General features: G+C 45.7%; 1 protein-coding gene across 1 annotated transcript in view; it reads left to right on the top strand.

Moving 5' to 3' along the window:
* Nucleotides 1–345: 345 nt before the first annotated feature.
* Nucleotides 346–16,765, top strand: part of LOC104621404 (mitogen-activated protein kinase kinase kinase 3-like) — a 41,958-nt gene continuing 25,538 nt past the window's right edge. Inside the window, exons 1-3 of the mRNA XM_010287880.1 lie at nucleotides 346–429; nucleotides 10,247–10,290; nucleotides 11,314–11,413. Coding sequence (XP_010286182.1) covers nucleotides 346–429; nucleotides 10,247–10,290; nucleotides 11,314–11,413 — 228 coding nt within the window. The remainder of the gene's footprint in view (nucleotides 430–10,246; nucleotides 10,291–11,313; nucleotides 11,414–16,765) is intronic.

A 16,765-nucleotide genomic window follows, 5' to 3' on the forward strand; every position in this document is an offset into this window, starting at 1 on the left:
TCCAAAGGGCTCCGTGGGCAGCAGACATGGGCTATGAGCTATATGAGCTGTGGGAGCTGTAGGAGCAGTGGTCATCCACACTCAGCCACTGGATTTTCTGAGGATCTGTCTCACCTGTGATGAAGAAACCTGTATTTCCATGACATGATGGGCCTGGAAGGACTGTGGTGTAGTCTTTGCCTCTCAATAGGGAGGCTAGGCGTCGTGTCTTTTGACCCATTTGAGTTGAAAGATTGTATTTGCAATGCTGTGTTTTTACTCTGCACTTCCAGGGGCAAGGTTACCTTCCACACTTCAGTTCTCTCTCCTCCTTTTGCAGATGAAGAAGAAGCTCTGAACTCTATTATGAAGGATTTGGCAGCGTTGGGCAAATGTGGGGGGCTGCTGGACAACAACAGGAATAAAAACAGTGTTCACTCCAGCAAACAGGTAAGGCATTGCTTGAGTCCACCCCAAACTGCAGTAAACCAAAGAGGAGGTGGGCATGGTGCTCACCATGCTGGGAGAACAGAATTTAAATGTTAGAAGTGAAGTTAACAAGTGCTACAGGATCTCAGTACGTCAGAAATAACGTAATTTTACCAAGGCCTAAGCTTTAGGATCAATTCTTGAAGAGCTGAAAAGAAGCTACAGGCATCCCCATAAAACAGAGGAGCAATGGAGGAGCAGAGGAGAGTGATACCCCAAGCCGTTCACAAATACAGCAATAGAGCATGAAACTGGTTTTAAATCTCAAATCCCACCCCAAGGCACTTGTTTCTCTTGCTTAGCACTGAAAGTAGTAGAACTTGTTACAGGCTATGCAGCTTTAAGATTTGGATTAGTCAAATGTTTTCTATTGACAGCGTTGATGAAATACAGTATTTATCATGTGCTCATTTTACTTCAGATATTTGAAAGACAGACTGCCAACTTTGAGCTGTAGACACCCAGGCTCTTTTGGGAGGAATAATGTCATAAAGTGTTTAAATATTAATTACTGGTGTTTATCTTTAAGCTCCTAAAACCAAACGTTTTGTCCCTGTTGCGCATTCGGAGTTGATTTGGTGAGCAAAAACATTGTCCCTTGAGCAATGTCAGAAGTTATTTGCTGACATTGATATAATAGCTGAAGTGAATTTAATAGCCTGTTTGTGTATGGAACAAATATTATGTGAGCACAAAAGTTGTGAAGAAGGAATTCAATTGTCAAAAGAGCAAGAATAACAGAAGGGGAAAAATAATTAAGAGGAGCAGGAGGCTGCTGGAGAAGCATGCCAGCAAATCCACTTGGAATTCAACTTCTAGTGCTATGGCTTAGGATAAGCTTGCAATCAACTTTGCAATCGCTGAATGTCTAGCAAGGAAGAAAACAAATTGTCATTTACTGTCATCATGCATGTTTTAATGGCACTTGTGCTACTAGCAAAGAACGCTGGATGCAGAGGGGAAAAATCCTTTCCCGAATCCCTCTAGACTTCCTAGACACATGCAGACGAAAACGCGTGCGCACGTAGCATGTCTGTTTTAAAGTGTGTCCTGGTGGTAGCAGCTGTCCAAGTTGAATCACTGGATTTGTGTTCAGCTCATGCTGGAGTAAGTCCAAGATGTTTACAAAACTGACCGGAGAAATTCAGAGCCGGCTCTCTGCAGCTGCAGGCAAAGCAGACAATCCAGCACAGCTTTGGATGGCTCCAAGGGTAGCATTTTCAGCAAGTTGATGGGTGGAGACCATACCAAGCCATCTCGGGATGCTTTCAGGATAGCAAAGCTTTTTCAGACTTCTCTTAAATAACATATTTGTTTTCTTACAATGGGAGAAAATCCCTGCTGTCATTTTTGAAAACTTGCTGTAAATGCTGCAGATACACAGTTAACCAGATATTTAGTCAAAAGTAATAAAATAATAGTTTTCATTGGCTGAATTCTCATCTACAAAAGTTTCATAAAATCGACGTCTTGCAAAAGTTTCATAAAATTTGTATCCACAGCCCATCCACTATGTATCTTCATTTATAAATCACCAGTAGAGTTATGTTGTGCTCTACTATTAGCTTTAGAATTGTTGGCTGCTACTTGCATTTCATTTTATTTTGTTAGGAATCAAACTGTTCTTCCCAATTACAACACTGATGCTTGGAAAAAACATTGCCTCCTTTACAATTTTTCTTTTTATCCATAAGTGGACTAGCTGTCGCTGTGTGCTCATAGTTACTCAGAGCTCTCTGATGGAGGAGGCACAAATAGTCAACATCCCGCTCTCCTCACACATCCGGGGCTAAGGATTCAGACCAACGGGCCCCACGAGATGAAGGGCGTTGGAGTATGTTGAATTGTTGCTTCACTAAATTGGACTAGCTGGAACAAGTCTGGCTTGTGGGACGACGGCAGTCTAGTCTGTGAGGTGGGGAGTGGCCAAAGTAGGTGGAATTAGTGGGGACTTGGTTCATGTTTGCAGCTCAGAAACTTTTAATGGACTTGTTTGGGTCACTTTTATTTTTTTTCCTTGTTTTTTAGCACAGAAAGTGATGGGGGGAAGATTGCTTTGGTAATGCTGTTGTCATGCCTGTGATTTGTTCTTCCTTTGGTACTTGGTGTTCCCTTTTTTTTCTTTCTTTTTTTTTTTTTTATTCCTGTGATCAGGTTGGCTGCTTGGACTGAAGGATGCACTGCACAATCTCCCTTCTGGGAGAGGGAGAGTGAGGCATGGGCCATTTAGATGCTAAATTTTCCTCTTGGAAATCTCATTGTCGGTGTCTCTTATGGGGCCCTGCAGCAACATGCTCACATTGAAATACTTGGGTCTGGATGTTCAGTTGTTAGATTAAAAAAAAAAAAAAATTCAGTGGAAAAATGCTTTTCTGAGGCATGAGAATCCTTTAGTCAGTGTTCCAAATTTCCAGTGAAAAACACTTTAAACAAGAATGTGTTGACTAACTAGCCTGTTCCTTTGTGGCTTGCAGCAATTTTTTGGTCCACAAAGAAACACAACCAAAGTGCTATCTCATCCCTGTGTCCCGGAGGAGTTCCTCAGTGCTCTCTTAACAGAAGTTGAAATTTGGAGCCTGCCGGATAATATTCCTGGTAGACCTGGGCCACACAAGAAAGTAGTCTGTGGTGGTGTGTGCTACACAATATTTCTTCACGAAAATATCAAGAGTTTTGCTGCAGATCATTTTATGACATGAACTTACCTTTTGGCAAACTGCTTAAAAATCTTTATTTTAGTTTGCTTTCCTTACAAATGAGTTTAGGACTAAGGCTGAGTTTCTGGGTGTCTAATGCCTCATGGTAGAAAAGGCTGGAAAGGAGAACAGGAATACTTGATGCACAGTGCAGCTGAGTTTCCTCCCTTAGATTGCCCAGGCTGCTGGCAGCAGATGTGATGGCTGAGCTTGAATCTCCTGAGCCCTGGTCAGGTGTCAGTCACTAAGTTACGCTGCCTTTCTGCCTGGTGAGAAAACAGGGAAGAGAGGGGTAGAGATGGACACTCTTTTCCTTCCACATATAAGTTACAATCTTTAAAATGGAGCCGTTTTTGGGGAGCAGCGGGGTCATCCTAACATTATTCCTAGTGCATCCTCTGCACTATTATTCCTCCATTATTCCTTTTATCACTCCGTTATTCCTCATGCATTCTCTGGCATGGCTGGAAGGAGTCCTTTCAGGCAGTCTCCTGGACTGAACAGACAAAGGAGTTTGTTTACAGCAGTGGCTCTGAAGAGGGGAAGGAGGAAACGGCAGAATAAAGACCTGCATTGTGATCACTAAGAAAAAAGATGAGTGGGATAAGGAGGGAAACCACAAAGAATCTGAAATACCAAACAAAAGCATGGAGGAGAAAGGAGCAACTATATTAACATTTATTTTGCATCTGTCTATTTATGCGCACATCCATTTATTTATATAAATAGTGCTTGGCAACTCACAGTATGAAGTTGGTTGTCAGTGCTGCGCTTCAGTCTAATGACAAGGCATTGGTGTGGGCCTCTATCATGGCTGATGACAGCTAGCAATGCCTCTGCCATGTTAATTTTGACTGCAAGTTCTCTCACGGCAATAAAGTCCAGTACTTGCGAGGAACGCTTTCTCATGCACAACAAATGTCAGACTGACCTAAAAGTTGTCCCTTTAGTAAATTACCTCAGGACTGTCTTTTCTTTGGCGAGTTGGATGCAGGACGAGGCTTGCTCATATCTAGAATAAAATACAGCTCACGTTCTAGGGCTCTCTGTTTGTAGGTCCTCAAGCAACCTAAAAGGAGTTTGGCTTTATCATCTCTGTTTTACCGTTGGGGAATATGATGAGGGTCCGTAAATATCACCTTGAAGATGGGAGTCTCTATGAGGAGATCTGCAGGGATTGCCCTACCTGGGGAGCAGAAGCAAGGGACCAAGAGGGCAGCAGCACCGGTTGGGAAAGGCTTGGCTGGAGATGGCAGAGGCAGTGGAGTCCCAAGGATTTTGGGAAGAGGCTTTCCCTTGTCTGTGTGTGGAGCTGACTTGGGTGCTAAGAGGGTAATACCAAGGAGAAATCCAGCTGGAAAAAAAGCTATTCCCTTCCAGGTAGGTGGTTTTGGATAAGCATTTTGAAGCCTGTGATTTCTGCTGCTGTATAAACCAAAAATAGCTATAACAAGGAGCAGTGAACCCTCTAGACATCATCTTTCCATTGGCCTCTGAGCTGCTCACATGCTGGGCTTGCATTTTCAGAGGAAAAGAGCTGTAAGGATCCAGGAGGACCAGGATATCTCGTAGCTTCCACCCCTCAAGAGGAGAAGGGGGCAATCCCAGACAAACCCCTTTCTGTCTGATTGCTGAATAACCCGAAGTGCGTGGGGTTTCTGTGCAGATAATTCCTAATGATGCGAATTAGTCATCTCCTATTGCGGTTTAGGGACGCAGTCCAGCTGTCTGGCTTGTAATGAACATCCCGTTGCTAAAAGCAGGGGTGAGCACAGGACTAATGCAAACAACGTGCACATCGAGGAGATGCAGAAGTCCCCTTGGCCTGGCCCTGCAGTGCTCATTGTTCTTAGCCAAAGCCAGAACTCGAGGAGAAATCCCACCACTTTGTGGCTTTGTACAAAGGAGTAACTAGAGCACTAATGCTCAGCAGGGTTTTTTCATTGTTTCCTAATCCAACAAAGTAGAAAATAAGAGAAGTGAAAATAATCCCTCTGCTTACTCTCCAGCATGCAGAAGTGGGTCTTTTTCATTGCCCTTCTTTTACACAGGAGGAAAACTGAGGCAAAGTAGGTGCTCAGGGTCTCGTGGGTGGGCAAGATCAAAGCTGGAATGAGCCCCACTTGGTGCAGCGCTGAAGGGAGGAGGAGACCCCTTGTGATGATTTTTTCCCTGCCTTTCTTGTCCTCAGAAGGGTTAATGCTGGAGTCTGAGACTTTGTCCCAGGTGGTTTGTGAGGCAATCGTGGATTTAGGTGGAAGGAGTGATCCAAAGGCTGTGTCCCCGTGGTGTCTCAGTATGGACAAAGCTGTCCTCTGGGTAGGTTTGACAAGAGCAGCCTTAAAAGCAAGCCACAGAGGTGGGGTCCACCCAAAACACCGTGTCTGACAGTGGCTAAATTTGGGAGGAGGAGAAGACATGATGGGGGGAGTCTTTGAACTTGGTGCTTGTCCGGGATTTTGCAGTGTGGCAGTTTTAGGTGCTTCAGCTGTTGGTGCCACACTAGTGCACAGGCAGATGTGGAGGTCCTGGCCTGCAGTCAGTGGCACTGAGGTGATGCAGCGAGGGTGTCCCTCTGCCATCGGTCACCCTTCTCCATGGACGTGGCGTTGCTCAGATTGGACCCATACCCTGATCCAATCGACCTTCTGGGTATTCAGCAGTGAGAGTGCAGAGCACCTCCTGTTCCTCCAAAGCTGCTTCCATTTTAGGCCTAACTGAATGTTTTCCTGCTCTCCGTGTATGCTTTTATTACAAACAGCAGTCAACTCTTCAGGGATCTCTGTATAAGATCATGATTCACCTCATTTGGAAACACTTTTTCCATTTTTTTCCAACATTTTCCTTAATCTAAACCAGTGCGCAGGGCTGCTTGCTGTAGCTCCGGGGGCTGAGCTTGGGCAAGCCCGCTGGGGTGCATGGTCCCCAGCCGAGCACCGAGTGGGCAGAAGCAGTTGCCCCCTTTTCTTCCCCCGATTCCTGTCAGCGCTTCCTCTGAAGCTCGGCAGTTGTGGTCTTTTCGTGAAATTAGAAGTTTTGAGGAAGGAGCTAAAAATACCTCAAGGAAAGCCTGGAAAGATGGTGATGGGTTTGTGGCCACTGCAGTGGCTTTGCTTTTTCCTTTCTGAGGCGGATGACAAGAAAGAATAAAATACCATTTGTTAGCAGGGCTGGAAGAAATGCTGGTACAAGTATCTCAGAGAAGAAATTATTCGAGAAACGAAGGGAATTACTGTGGTATTTCCTGCCAGGGTTGTCGCTTACTTTGTTTGTGTTGCAGCAGGGCCTACAGGCGCTAGCCAAAACGCGGGCTCCTCCATGCCCCGTCGTACGGAAATGCACATGGAGAGGGGAAGGTTGCTCACTACATATGACCCAAGAGATCAAACATCTAAATTTTGTGCTTGGCTCTGCCACTCTGCTTCATAGAATGAATCACAGAATGGCTTGGGTTGGAAGAGACCTTTTTAAAGGTCATCTAGTCCACCCTCTCTGCCATGGGCAGAGACATCTTCAACTAGATCAGGTTCTTCAAAGCCTCATCCAACCTGACCATGAACATTTGCAGTGATGAGGCCTCCACAACTTCTTTGGGCAATTTGTTCTAGTGTCTCACCATAAAAAATTTCCTCCTTATATCCAGTCTAGATCTACCCTTTTTTGGTTTAAAACCGTTGGCCCTTGTCCTGTCATTACAGGACCTGGAAGAAGTCTCTCTCCATCTTATAAAGCCCTTTTTCTATATCAAAAGGCTGCAATAAGGTCTCTTCAGAGACTTCTTTTCCCCAGGCTGGGGTTTTTCTTCACACCCTTAGGAAAAGCAGCCCGTGCCTCAGTTTCTCCTACTTGCTCCGTTACCTGCCTCAGCTTTCACAGCTCTCCGTGAAACCATCACTGAGATCTTCTGCCAGAGCTCACTGTTGAAAGCTGGTGCCTTGTGGCATGGCCTTACCCCTTGCCTCCACCATATTTAACACACACCCTTCTTGGTGTTCTTCACCAACTAATGACCTCTTGATTGTGGGGAGAACAAGGCTGCCATTAACCCCATTTGACATCTGGTGGCAGGGAGGGTAAATAGCAGGACTTGGATTGTGCAAGGCAGAGTTGCTGTTGTTTTCATGCCTCACAAAGTTGCAAAGGAGAGTAGGACCGTGCAGCCTCCACCACCCGCACCTCTTCCGTGACCGGCCGTCTGGAATTTGCATGTTGTGTTGAGGTCCTTATGGAGAAGACGCACAATCGAGGGGAAGGCAGGACCAGTGTTTGAGATGCTGGGTGCAGACTCATGCGAGACTTTGCTCCAGCACTTGGCGGTGCCCCAGACTCCCTGTGTAATCTCAAACCAGTTGCTCCAAACCAGATTTCTATGGGTGTAAAAAATCACAGCCTGCTCCAGCATTTCGGAAGTGCTTTGCATCCCCCTGGGACTTCCTAGTGCCTTGGGCACTGCCCAATTTTTTTTTTTTTTTTCTTTTTTTAAAGGAAAAAAGTATTTGTTGCTGATTAGCAGTAATGAATTCAGCTTTAGCTCTGGATCAAAAACATGAGCAAGCCAAGGGAAGACTGCAAAATAAAACTATAACCAACTTCTCAGATTATGAGTGTGTATATGTATATACATATTTCTCCCTCTTCCAAATGCTTAGAAGTTTAAGGTCTTGGTTTCTTTGAGGGAGACAAGAAGTAGTGGGTTTTGTATCAGCAAAAAGAATAAATAATAAACTAATTAACAAATGAAGTGGGTTTTCATTCCCCTGTTGCAGCCAGTGTACTTGTTGCTCTGCTCAGAAGCAGCGTGGGGCAGCTGGCTTACTTCTGTTGGCTTCGGACCACAGCGCATCAGCCCTGTTGTTGATGTGGAAGAAAGGGATGCAGTAGGGTCGTGGCTTCCCTCCCCCCGCCCTGCCTTCTCTCTCTGGAGCTTTATACAAGTGTTTTGACATTTTCCAGCCATGAACTGTTTTTCAAAACTGATTTGTCTGTGAAATTTGTGTTGCTCAGCATAAACAGGCAGCGTGTGTTATGTCCCAGCTTGGTGCAGCATTCAGGTCTGCACTGAAAGTGAAACCTGTGTTTTGAAAGGTTTCCTGCAGCAAGGCTGGAGCTGCATGAGCTTTTCCCTTTACATGCCCTGCTCCTTTGTAAGGAGAAACCTCAAAAATTCCTTGCTCTTATTTTTTTCTCCTACTTCAGAGAAGGACTTTGTGGAGCGCCATGCAGTGAACCCACCCCAGCTGATTTACTGCCAGCATCCAGGAGGAATGAACCAGCCAGGCCCTGTTGTGAGAGGCACACACAAATAAAAATTGCCATAAAAGAGCCTGTATCTTTTTTTCTTTTCCAACAGAGATAATCCAAGGTGGCAATCCCACCTGTCTTTGCCTGTCTCTAGAATGATTTGGACCTTCAACTCTAGGTTGGTTGTGGTCATCTGTTTTCCTTTTGAATTTTGGACTGTTTTAGAGTTAGTTTGGTATTCTTATGGGTTGGGCCTGGTTTTAGAAGCGAACCTGGAGTTTGTCCAAATGTTGTGGGTCTGGAGAAATGGCTGCAGACACCAAGGTGATGTAAGTGCCTATTTAGCACGGACTGGTAACAGTGCTGGAGTGCCCCACTTGGTGACTGTCCCGGCACCGGTTCTTCCCAGCCTTTCTGGAAACACAGAAAATGACACGAGCAGAGATAAAAAGGATGCGTTTCAGATGATCCAAGATGTTTACCCTGAAGCTACTGGGTTTTTTTTTAAGCTTTTCAACCGAATCGCCTCCAGCCATGACTTCCTGAACTTCGACGGGTATTTGCAGAACTTGAGGAGCTGTCAGTTTAAAAATAAACCTAAGGACGCCCGTCCAGCTCATTTTCCCAATTAGAGGCAAAGCTGTTTCACTGTGGCTCTGCTTTCCCTCTGAGAGGATGGAAAGTGTGCCTTCACACGCTAGCAATCCAGGGCTAGAGATAAGGCCCTTGCTCAGGAAGGGCTGTCACCCACCCATTCAGGGATTATCCCTGTGAGATGCAGGCAGTGCGGGACCAAGCCCTCCCTGGTGTTACACCTCGGAGAGAAGTGGTGAGCGCTTTTTTCTCCATGGGAAGGAAAACGCTATTTGAGGAGGCTTGTGTGCACTAGTAGAGACAGAGTCCTGGTTAACTGGGGTGACTAAACCTGGTCTGGGAAGTAAAGAGAGTTTTGATCTGCCTTGGAGACCATTGGAAAGTCCTGGTATGAGCCAAGGGGTGCTAGAGGGATGCTTGGCTCAGGCTTGGTCTGAGAAGCTATGTGAATGAAAAGGCTCCTTGTGGTCTTGATCACTGCTAAATATGCACAAATAGATGATGGGAGAAGTGGCTTTTACTAGTCCGTGCACAGTTGTGTGCTCAGTCTGCCCATGACTGCGGTGGCTCTTCTTTGGGCAAATGTAATGATTTCTCTTGAGGTCAGCAATGGGTCAGTTCAGGGTGGGCATTCACTGTGTATAGTGTAGTGGTGCCTGATTTACTTTGTATTTTGTATGTCCTAAGAAAATAACAGCCACCCCACCACCACCCCAGCACTGTTGACTTTTAAAATCCAAGACTGTCTCTCCATTTCCATTATAGCATACTTGCTTTTACTTCTTTCTTCGTTGCCCCAAATATTCCTGTGTTCTATTAAATATTCTCTGAACTTTGCTTTTTGGGTTTCCAACAGAAAAATACTGGGATAAAACCATGGGAAACGCTGAAGATGGGCAGACATCTGACACTTAACATGTTTGCTTCTGATAATAGTGCCTTGTTCCAAACTGAGTTCAGAGCATTCAAAATTTTCCACTTTTATTAATGCATTTTATTAAAACAACAGTTACACAGGTGAGTCGGTGTCCTCTTGTTTACAGAAGACCTTATTTTTTGACAAGCACATTTACCAGCAATGTGGAGTTTCCCCAAAGTCCGTGAGTCCATCAGGCAGCTGGGCCCTAAATAGACCAGATGCCCACTGGAGTTAGGAGAGTCTCCCTGAGAACTGCTGTCAGCTTTGGATCTGTGTGTCAGTCTGGGATGCAGTTTGGGACCTAACCATTTTCTGCTTTTTCTTTCAGCAACGAAATGTCAGGATCAAGTTTGAATATGAAGGAGAGAAAAGGTATGTACCCAACCCAGTCCTCCACATGCACAGGGGGGACAAATTACCCTTTTTACTCAACATTGTCCTGCTGACTTCAGCCAGCTGCAGATGAGCTCACAACAGCATTTGTTCCCCTAAAATCCACTACAATTTTATATGTAAGAGCCTTGCCTCATCATCCCCTTGCCACATGCCCCATCCCACTCCTGGGATTTGCACACAGGCAAAGTGGTTACAAGCTGGAAGTCATTAAATGCCTCTTACCAGGGACGCAGAGTGCATGCTTGGATCCTTTTCTCTTTTTAATTCTTGAGCCCTGCTAAACCACAGCTGAGCTGCAAGTGTACAGAAATGTGTCCTTTGATTAGCAGCCTATGATACTTAAGATAACCAGATTTTGGGCATGGGTCCCATGAAAATAGAGCTGGGAGTTAAAGCTTGCCTGCCCTTCCCTGCTTGACATTTTCATGGAATCACCTCTGCTCGGTGACTGTGGTAGAGCAGGACACAGGGCTGGAAACTCGCAGGCTGATGGGCCAAGTTGCATGTTAAAGCAAAAGAAAATTTAAGTAATGTCACAGTAGGGCTAGACCTGCTGATACGTACCTATGCAGCTGCCTCATGTGATGGTACAGGAGAGTCACAGGATGCCAAACTGCATTATTCTCTCTTCCATCCCTACTCCCTATTCAGAGCCAATTGCTGAAAATGGAGCTGATAAATCTCTGACCAGTGCCTGATCCTGGGTCTTCTCCAGTGAAGGGCTGCTGGACTTTTTCCTTTTCCACCTGTATCTCATAATAGGAGAAGGAGTAGAGGAGCTGCATTAGCATTTTTGGTAGATATTCTTGCAGGGTGGCTCAAGTCCTCTCTTGGGCGTAGCAGACGAGCAGTATTTCTGGGAGTGCAAAAGCAAGGAGCAAGCTTTATGCTTCAAGATAGAAGCATATAGGTTCTTTCTTCTGAACTGTCAGTCTAGTCCCAAGTTCCAGTTTGCTTCTACTAAATTGAGACTATTGTTGTATTTGTTTTTGCATACAGGATTATCCAGTTTCCAAGACCAGTCAAATTCAGAGAAGTGGTGCAGAAGGTCACAGATGCTTTTGGACAGACGATGGACTTAGTCTGTGTAAACAATGAGGTACTCTTCTCCTTATTGCTAAGGGAGAGTTTTAGGGTACCTGCTGGCCACTTCAGAATTGAGCAGTGGTTTGTTATTAAGGCCCTAATTTAGTGTTGTAAATCTTACTTTGTGGCTCCCAGCTCGTGAGCTGTTGTCTGGATACAGTTCAGTTGGATTCTCAGACTCCAAGCCAGGCTTTCTTCTTCTCAAAATTATTTCAATTAAGGCCTATTAAATGGTGACACAGGAACATTGTCTTTCTCCCAGAACAAAAACTCCCCCTAAATCAAACTCAAACTCAAAAAGGGGGGGAATTAAGTAACTGAGATGGTGGAGACATGGTCAGTTCAGCTACGCAGTCAGTAGCAGTAGGTGTTTTCCCCTTAACATCCTTGGGGCAATAGGTCCAACTTTCAGAGTGTATCTGACTGGTGAGAGTGCACACAGGGCAGAGAGGAGAACAGCTGAGACCAAATGACTTTCCCGAGAGCCACATGAAGTGACTGTAGGCTATTGTGTGTTTGGTTTGGATGTGAAGCCTTTCCATCTTGGGGGCCGTTGCAGGAGCATAGTGAAGGCCAGAGCATGAGGGACAGCACTGTTAACACAGTGTACTTTTATCCATCACTGACTTTGTTTCACCACAAAACCCCAGAACCGTGTGCATGTTCTCGTGGTTAGGTCTGCAGTGAAACGTGCATCACTGTAGGTTCCTCTAGCAGGTCCTGTGGCCACATACAGGCACCAAAAAAACCCTCCCTCTGTGATCCTTGCATTTTAAGGCTTGAAGACCTCCAACCTTCTTCATAATACAGGCCACTGTGGTTTTCCAACTTTTTCTTTGAGCCCATCACTGTGTCTGAAAGCAGGGTACTGATGAGGGCCTTTACCTAGAAGGGGGCAATCCTTGGAATCTGTTTTGGTGTGCTTAGTGTTTTCTTGGGAGGCATCTTGCCATGGACTGGGCAGGCAGCTGGAGCCACTGGACTCATAAGATGGGTTTGGCTTTGGGAATGAGGAGAGCGCCAGATGACAAATAGGTAGGCTTTTAAACACCAATTCTTTTGGATCTGTCCTGACAGCTTGCTTGTTCAAGTATTAATTGCAAATGACTAACAGCCTTTCATTAAAGTATGAATGGAGAAGGAGGTCATGAAGAGATATAATTTTATTTTTTGTTGTTTCTTTTCTTTTTTTTCTTCCTTCTGTTTCAGTGGATATTTGATCCACAAGAAGGTTACTATTCTTTTATAATATGTACTTCATGATACCAAAGTGTCTGCTGGGTTTTGGCTTTGAATGTGGTCAGGTTTCTAATCTTGGGCATTCTCTGACAGCCCTCCCGGGAAAAGCCTGCCATTGAATTCTCCAGGAATGACTCATTTCATTCCAGGTTTCTTTCCACTGGAAGAGGAATTTTTTCCAGCAACAGCAAACAGAAGCTTAAATAATGCATTTTATCCCATATGAGAGACTGCCTTCCTGGGCATGTGCACAGCACATGAGCAGGCCTTTGGGTAGTCCTAACTTCTTAGGGTTGAGAAGGACCTTCAATGTTTTGTTTTTCTATATATAAAAATTGCTCTTTGTAAGAACCCACACCTTTGGGAAAAGGTCTGAGCACTAGTAATTCAGGGTTGTTTTTGTGGAAACACTATAAACAGACAAAAGTGACCTTTGAGGAGATAGCCTACATGTCCTCATGGTGACACTCCGGCATCTGGCTCCTCGCGTGTTCTGGGTCAGGTTTTTGAGTCTTGTGACTGCAAGCCTCAGAGTTAGCCTGACCACAGATTCATTACAATTAAATATTTCACCTTTCTTTATGCTGAAAGGGAACTGTGCAGTAATTCTTTGTTGCCATCAGATGCCATCCTGCAGTAGCACCTCATAGACCAAAATTACACTGAGCTCAACAGGCCCCTACAAAAGCTCACTAAATGGCAGTCACTGTCCTGGTGAAACAGGAGTCCTGAAGCCAAGATCAGCGAGATGAGCATGCCAGTTGGGTGGAGCAGGGGCACGCATGAATCACATCCTGGTGGGACCATGGAATCAGCGGGCTTGGACTGGTATAGATAAGAGCGGGGCCTGGCTGTGGGTGTACCGCATGGGGCATGTCTGCACATTAGTACTAGGCTGGACTCATCTTTCTGATGAGTGGGATCACAAAATCTGGCCTGTCCATGGACAGCAGAGTGTGGTGTTTATTGGACGGTTGGCTGTGTTACAGATTGAAAGACTGGCTTCTACAGCAGAAGCTTCAACAGCTTCTACAGCTTCTCTGTCTGAATTTGGTCTGTAGGCACTGCTCAACAGCTTCTACAGGTGTGACTAAGTGTTATCTTGTCATTTGTCCTATCTCCATCACCAACTTGTGACCCTGGGCAGAACACTGAACCTCGGTGTGCCACCAGTTCCCTTCTGACCTCCCCTTGCTTGCATCCTCTGAGGCTGTCCCTTAGCATCATTTTGGAAGGTTAGGGGGAGTTAAAGCCTAGGGAAGTGGTAGAAGCTCCATTACGGGGAGGAGGGGGGTTGTTTAAAAGCATATTTACCAAACATTTGTCGAGAATTGTTGATGCCAGTTGGTCCTGCATTGGGCAGGAAGATGAACTAATTGACCTCTCAGATTTTTCCCCAACCCTGTTTCCTACTATTCTTTGGCTTTCTGCAGTGTCTTACAGAGTGAGGTCTCGCAATACTGTTGTAGTCAGTGAAAACTCACCCTTTGCATTCATTTTCTTAGACTGTAGTGGATTGACTACCAAGTCCCGTGCTAAAACATTAGGCTCCATGGGAGTATACTATTTAAAAGGAAGAAGAAAATCTAATAAGCTCTATTTAGTGAAACTTCTGTGTGGGTAAAGTTTGCTGTTCATCACGGCTGCTCACTCTGTAGACAGAAGAAATCCAGTTACTGGAAATGCACCCTGGCAATTACTTCCGTGGTTCTGCGTGAGTCTATATTTAGTTTTGCACCTAGTAGATTCTGTTCCTGATATCCATATGTGCCACAGTCTGGAAGACAAATGGAGCAAAATTTACTTGCCAGATGTGGGCAACAGGTAAAGCCAAGCTAAATACTGGCTCCAGTCCTTTTTACAGGAGGGCAATTTCTGCCTGATGTTTTTGGCTCCTCTGAAGTAGGCACGCAAACGTGTTAATGTTGTGATACTGGAATGAGATGGAGTGACCTGCAGAACATTTTGTTCAAAGCAACGGCTGAAGGATTGCAGCCCTGAACACTTGTGAGGAGCCCAGTAAAGGGATGGGTGAGCAGTGGGACTACATTTACAATTCAGAGTCAAATTCTGCTTGGTGCTGAAGCTGCGGGGGGAGCAGCTCTCCACCATTCTCATTTCTGTTTGGGTGAGTAGAGGAGAAAAGGCTTTTCTGCTTGATGCACCTGTGGAGCCCTTGTGAACTTCTAGAGTATTCCGCAGTGCACTAAGAGAATATCCCTTAAGCTCTGCTGCTTAAGGACGCAGACTGTGAGGACAGCTGCACAGTATTTGGGAGATGTATTCAATACCATCTTTGTCTGGTACCTGCTGTGGCCACAAGTGATTCATTCAGACCTCAAAGTTTAACCATGAACTATGGTCTAACCATTTACCCCACTGGCCTACTGCAAGCCCTGAAGAGTTGATATCTACCTGGTACTTCCCTTTCATTCATGACCAAGCCCTGTCCCAGACTGGGAATCTGTTTCCAGTCTCGCTTGTGAGGCCCAGCTCACACAACACTGGTGCTGGTGTTCTCTGTAAACACTGCAGCTGGTTAGGTCCCTTGCTTGGGAGGTAAGGGACATCTTGAACTTTTCTCTTCCCCATCTGGTTTGGTTGAGAACTCAAGTCCCTTCCTTGACAGGCTGTGGGACATCCTGAGGCAAGGCTTTCTCAAGAGTTTCTTTTGAAATCTTTTTCCTAAACACTAATAACTAAATAGTTTTTGGACAAAGGCTTCACAACCTGATTATCCCTCTTGCTGGGTGAATGTGCCAAACGCTTTGCTCTAGAGTCTCTTCTTCTGTCTTTTTGTAGAAATTTCTCAACCACTTTTGTATGCTTTACACCAGAAGACCACTCCTAGCTCAGCCTGGAGTTTGTTGCTTAAATACCTTTTGAGAACTGGCCTTGTCTTTCCTTAGCAATTACCACTGCTTCCCGCAATTACACCTGGCAGCTTTCTTTTCCTACCTGTTAGTTCAATTTCTGGATAGCTGACTCTCCTGTGCGTGCTATAGGGGTCCTGGGTCTGGACCCAGACTGTAAACTCTTGAGACTAGCAGGTTGCATAAAGCTTAGGTATGGCAGTGCCCCTTTGCAGACCTGGCTTTTACTATCTCCAGGCTGGGTGCCTAAGTTAGGTATAAGCTCAGGACTACCTGCTATCCACAGCTGCAGGAGCCTGGCTCTTTTGGTGGGATGATGATGTTAAGCCTGATATTTTACATCTGAAATAGGTGGCCTGCATATGGCTCGGTGCCCTGTCTGCAAAGCGGGGAAGAAAGATAACCTTCCTATCACACAGGAGAGGAGAAACTCAATCCAAACCTTGAGGTGTTCACACTGCAGAAACAGCAGCCATGCGGACACCTAAGATGGAGCTTGGTGGGCTCAGGCTGTGGTCGTTGGGTGGAGGAGGTGACTGTAGCAGTTGCCTGAGACAAAATCTCATCTCTGTTGGCCAGGGCCCACAGCTTTCCTCTGACCTGGTCATCCCCGAAGTCCTAGCCTCAGTGCACACAGTCTGAGGTGTATTTACCTAAGGGCCAACAGCCAAACCCTTGGCAACACCCTGGGATCAAAAAGGTAGACACAGGCAGCTTTTGAGTGTCGTCTTCTGGAGCGGTTGATCTGAGGTGCATTTGCTGTGGCTGGTGGCACGAACCCTGATCACCCAGCGGGCTGAGCTGCCTTTCAGGAGTTCTGGGCAGCTATGGCTCCCAGTAAGACCAGTGGGAGCATACTGGGAGCTGTGGTCACTCAGTCCCTTTGGTAGGTGGAACTGCTGTGTACTTTGGCACAGGCATGGGTGTAACATGTGCTGTGTTGGCTGGATTCAGTGCCAATGCCCGAGGCAACCTACAGAGGCTGAGGTCTGTTTTTTATGAGATTAGGCAGAATGCCCCAGGATGAGGGGCAAAAAGTTGTGTTTTTAATCTTAGCCCAGGGCAGCAGAAGGCCACAGAGCCCCTCTGAAGTGCAGCTGTGTTGGGCGTTGGAAGCTTTGCAGGCTGCCTGGAGGACATGGTACACCACACAGCAATGTCAGGAGGGTCAAATTCCCTCTGAAGGTAGGAGGGCAATAGTCTGCCACTTACCAGGAAAACATCAGGACCTTTAGCTGCCTGATAGACACGAC

This window comes from Phaethon lepturus, unplaced genomic scaffold (genome assembly GCF_000687285.1).
Source record: "Phaethon lepturus isolate BGI_N335 unplaced genomic scaffold, ASM68728v1 scaffold37945, whole genome shotgun sequence".
NCBI lineage: Eukaryota > Metazoa > Chordata > Aves > Phaethontiformes > Phaethontidae > Phaethon > Phaethon lepturus.